Source organism: Orycteropus afer, unplaced genomic scaffold (genome assembly GCF_000298275.1).
Source record: "Orycteropus afer afer isolate SDZICR_OR568_19922 unplaced genomic scaffold, OryAfe1.0 scaffold00831, whole genome shotgun sequence".
NCBI lineage: Eukaryota > Metazoa > Chordata > Mammalia > Tubulidentata > Orycteropodidae > Orycteropus > Orycteropus afer.
The window spans coordinates 684,870-690,128 of NW_006922418.1; the positions used below are offsets into that span (position 1 = coordinate 684,870).

The 5,259-nt window shown below is 38.6% G+C and overlaps 1 protein-coding gene across 1 annotated transcript in view; it reads left to right on the forward strand.

The window, feature by feature from the left end:
* DGKK (diacylglycerol kinase kappa) overlaps positions 1-5,259 on the forward strand; it is a 436,632-nt gene that overhangs the window by 389,871 nt on the left and 41,502 nt on the right. Inside the window, exon 18 of the mRNA XM_042783287.1 lies at positions 1,920-2,027. Coding sequence (XP_042639221.1) covers positions 1,920-2,027 — 108 coding nt within the window. The remainder of the gene's footprint in view (positions 1-1,919; positions 2,028-5,259) is intronic.

Sequence of the window (5,259 nt, forward strand, 5' to 3'; positions counted from 1 at the left end):
CTGGCATTTGAAACACTGGTGACATAACCTCTAGCCTCACAACACTCAAGTGACCACAATAGGACAAACTGAGACAAGTTTGTCTTCCCCAGCTATTCTAAACTGCTCTGCTCATTTCCTGGTATCCCCCACCCTGCTCGTTTACCTGGACTGCCCCCGGAGCAAACACCATCTTCTGCTGGTCCTGGGGCTGGCTTACTGCCGCCTACACCAGGAGGTGGCTCCACACATGCAAATACCCGCCTCTGCCTTACCCATAGAATCCTTCGATATTGCAACTCGAGGCTTGAATTTTTTCTTCAGTTCCTTCAGCTTGAGAAATGCTAAGCATATTCTTCCCCTTTGATTTTCCAAATCCAGGTCTTTGCATATTTCATTATAATTAATTACTTTGTCCTTCTCTAGCTGCCCTTTGAAACCACTTCAACTCTTTTACTTCATAATTTCTTCCATTTTCTTTAGCTATTCTCCATTCAAGAGCAAGTTTCAGAGTCTCTTCTGACATCCATTTTGGTTTTCTCTGCCTTTCCTGTCTTTTTAATGACCTTTTGCTTTCTTCATGCCCTTGATCCCATCCCACAATTTGTCTGCTATTTGGTCACTAGTGTTCAGTGTATCAGATCTATTCTTAAGGTAGTCTCTAAATTCATGTCAGATGTACTGAAGATCATCTTTTGAGTCTTGTGAATTTGTTTTAATTTTCTTCAGCTTCAACTTAAACTTGCATATAAGCAATTGATGGTCTGTTCCACAGTCAGCCCTGCCCTTGTTCTGACTTATGATATTGAGCTTCTCTGTCATCTTTTTGCACAGATGTAGTTGATTTGATCCCTGTGTGTTGTATTTGGTGATGTCTATGTGTGTATCCGGGAGCTCTGGTAGCATAGTGGCTAAGACACTTGCCTGCTAACCAGACGGCTGGCGGTTCAAACCCACCAGCCACTCCTCGGAAGGAAGGTTGGGCAATCCTACTTCCGTAGTGATACTGCCTCGGAAACCCAAGGAGGGGTCGCTATGAGTCGGGGCCGACTCGACGGCACATAACAACAACAACAACAACATGTGTGTATCCATTTATGTCATTTAAAAAAGGTATTTGCAATGAATATCATTGGTAGTGCAAAATTCTCATTTGGTCTCTGGCATCATTTTTATCACCAAGGCCTTATTTTCTAAGTACCAATGCTTTGTTTCCAAAGAGAATAAATATGCATAATCAGATTACAAAAGCTGGTATGAATTAGCTCCAGCACACCACTGTCTTTGATGTTGACAATTTTTTGAATCCATAGATAGGATGGATGCAGGAGATTCATAAAAGTGCCTGAACTTTTTGTTATTTACTTATCTACCCTCATTTATCAATCTTTTCCCAAAAATATGTGGTCACTTTGTCCTTTGATGTGAAAATGCTATAAAGGAGTCAATATCTCTGAGAGTAGTGCAGACAGACTCTCCTGATATGATTTTATCTGGGCTGCTCAAAAGTTCTTTATGAGAATAAGCCCATGACTGTATTTCCATTTCTTTATTATAACCAAAACCAAACTCACTGCCATCAAGGCAAATCTGACTCATAGCAACCCTTCCTTGGGTTTCCGAGGCAGTATCACTATGGAAGTAGATTACCTGATTTGTCACTCATACTTGAGGGCCTCCAAAGATGACTAAGATCATATGTTGTTTCTTTACTATGATACCAGTCCTACTCAATCCTCCTGTCTGCCTGGACCCCCCACTTATAGTTAACAGGCTAGTTGTTCACACAACAGGACATCTACATGTGCCTTTCCAGAACTTTTTATTTTTGTCCTACATGAAGGAAGCAAAGACTTTCTACTAGTGGTTTTCAGTCTTGCACATGAAGCCAGCAATATTTCTTTCAACAATGTCTGTCTTCTTCCTTTGGCTAATTTCAGATGCTTCAAAGAAAGATGTGTCATGAACAACTATTTTGGAATAGGACTGGATGCTAAAATTTCTCTGGAGTTCAACACCAGAAGAGATGAACACCCAGGACAATACAAGTAAGAAAATTAAGCTCCCGTCTCTACACACAAACACACAATCACAATACACACGTGAGTTCCTACATTCTCTACCTTTCAGACAAGCAACAGAAAGAAAGGTCCTTTGAAAGTAAAATTCATCTGTCCGAAGGATAGCATAGTGGCATGGTTTGCCAAAATGTTGGGCCGGTCTGTGATAACTCTGCACTGGAATCCTGAACTTAGTGCTGAGATCTGTGGATTGCTATTTAACACAGTTAATTTTGTTACTGTTAATGAGAACAGATTATGTTGACTTAATTCAGCAAATTGCTTCCCTTTGTTCTGTCTGTGAGAGTTTGGACAAGTACCAGTAGTAACTTCAGCTCTGTTTTTGCTTGGCAAGGCTGTAAAAAATCAAAGGTCCCTATGCTCATTCTTGTGTCCTGGTTCCCCTGGATCCACTGATTTTGCCTCATCCAGTGGCGGCCTATTTGGCACCTTCTGGTACTTTTGTTCTACAGACATATTGTTATGGATTGAATTTTATCCCTCAAAAAATGTGTTTTGTAAATTCTAACCTCTATGACTGTGGTTAAGGAGGCTGGTGGTGCAGTGATTAAAACATTGGGCGCTAACAAAAAGATCAGCAGTTTGAACCCACCAGCTGCTCTGTGGGAGAAAAATGAGACAGTCTGCTTCTGTAAAGATTTAGTCTTGGAAACCCTATGGGGCAGTTCTACTTTGTCCTATAGGATCACTATAGGTTGGAATTGACACCATGGCAATGGATTTGGTTTTATGGGTATGCCTATGGTTATAATCCCATTTGGGAATGAATTTTTTTGTTGTTGTTATAATGAGGCAAGATTACTGTAGAGTGTCTTGAGTCAATCTCTTTTGAGATATGAAAGAGATTAAACAAGCAAGAAAGGAAGCAGAGATGAGGGATGATAGATGGCAAGCCACATCAGAGATTTCCGAGGAACCAGGAAACAAGTTGAAGAGACAAGGACCTTCTTCCAGGGCTAACAGAGGGAGAAAGCCTTCCCTTAGGGCCGGTACCTTGATTTCAGACTTCTAGCCTCTTAAATCACTAGAAATTAAATTTCTGTTTGTTAAAGCCACCCACTTGTGATATTTCTGTTATAGCAGCACTAAATAACTAAGACAGATACCCTAAGACAGCCTCAGAGTTCTTGTAGTAAATTTAAACTACAAGTAAAAAGAAGCAACCCCCTCCAATCCTCCAACTCACTTCCCTCCCCCCCCCACTCCCACCCATCACCTGTAACCAGAACCTCTTTCTCAGAGCAAAACTGAACTAAGGAGGAAACCAGCCTGTGAATCATGAAGAGTCATCAACTTAAAGATTCCTGGGCCATGAAATCAAAGATACAGATTTCTTTAAGCCTAGGCTTGGTGCAAACTTTTCACTTTTAAAGTGGAATTGTTTTCCACTGGTTAGGCCTAAGAGCATGCAAATTTTCTAACTTGTTCTCCACTACTGCCATTCTGTAACATGAAAATCATGTTTTACAAAATAACTTTATTGAAGCATACCTTGCATATCATATAATTAATTCTTTTAAAATATACAATTCAGTTATTTTTTAATAAATCCACCAAGTTGTGCAACCATCACCATAAATCAGTTTTAGAAAATTTTCATCAACCAAAGAAGATCTTTCATGGACATTTACTGTCAACCTCCATTCCCTACCTCCTCCCCTGTCCACTCCTGGCAACTACTTATCTACTTTCTGTCTTTACGGATTTGCCTATTCTGTGTATTTCTTAGAAATGGATTCATGCAATATGTGGTCTCTTATTTCGGGCTTCTTTCACTGAACATAATATTTTTGAGGTTCATTCATGTACTAGCATGTATCTGTAGCTCACTCCTTTTTATTGTTGAATAGTATTCTGTTGTATGGCTGTACCACATTTGTTTTATCCATTCATTAGTTGATGGACATTTGAGTGTTTCTATTTTTCAGCTATTATGAATAATGTTGTTAGGAACATTCATGTACAACTTTTTTGTATGGATGTATGTTTTTATTTCCTTGGGTATATGCCTAGGAGTGGAATTGCTGACATATACTGTAAATGTAGCTAAAGAAACAACCAAACTGTTTCCAAAGTGACTGCACAATTTTACATTCTCACCAGCAATGTATGAGAATTACCATTTGTCTACATCCTTGCTAACATTTGTTATTATCTGTTTATTTTTATTTTAGATACTCTTTTTAAATAATCATAATTGTCTTAGTTATCTAGTGCTGCTATAAAAGAAATACCACAAGTGGGTGGCTTTAAGAAACAGAAATATATTTTTTCACATTTTAGGAGGCTAGAAGTCCAGATTCAGGGTGCCAACTCTAGGGGAAGGCTTTCTCTCTGTTAGCTCTGGAGGAAGGTACTTGTCTCTTTCAGTTTCTGCTAGGGGGTGATCTTCATGTTTGAGATTGTTAGATCAAATGGTATTTCTATTTCCAACATTTTAAGAACTCACCATACTAATTTCCACAGTGGCTGTATCATTTTACACTCCCACCAGCAGCGTATGAAAATCCCAAACTCTCCACTTCCTCTCCAGCATTTGTTATTTTCTGTGTTATTGAACTTTGCTATTAGTGCTGGGGTGGGATGGTATCTTATTGTTATTTTGATTTGCATCTCTCTAATGGCTAATGATCACAAACATTTCTTCATGTGTTTGTTGGCCACTTGGATATCTTCTTTGGTGAAGTGTCTATTCATGTTTCTGCCCATTTTTTAATTGGATTGTTTATCATTTTGATGATGAGGTGTTGGAGTTTTCTATAAATTTTAGAAGATAAGTACCTTGTCAGATATATCATTGCTGAATATTTTTCCCCCAATCCGTAGGTTCTCTTTTTACTCTTTTGGAGAAGTATTTTGATGCACATAAGAAGTTAATTTTTGGAAGATCCCAGTCATCTAGTTTGTCTTCTCCTCTTGTGCATTTTGGATTATGGGTGATAGTCTATTTATGCCATTAACTAGGACCCTGATGTTTGCCTCTATTTCTTCTTGATGAACATTATAGTTTTAGGTTTCACCTTTAAGTGTTTGATACATCTGGAGATAGTTTTTTAGTATGGTGTGAGATATGGGTCTTGTTTCATTTTTCTACAATTGAATAACAAGTTTTGCCAGTACCACTTATTAAAGAGACTATCTCTTCCCCCATTTAATGGATTTTGGCCCTTTGTCAAAAATCAGCTGACCATAGGTAGAT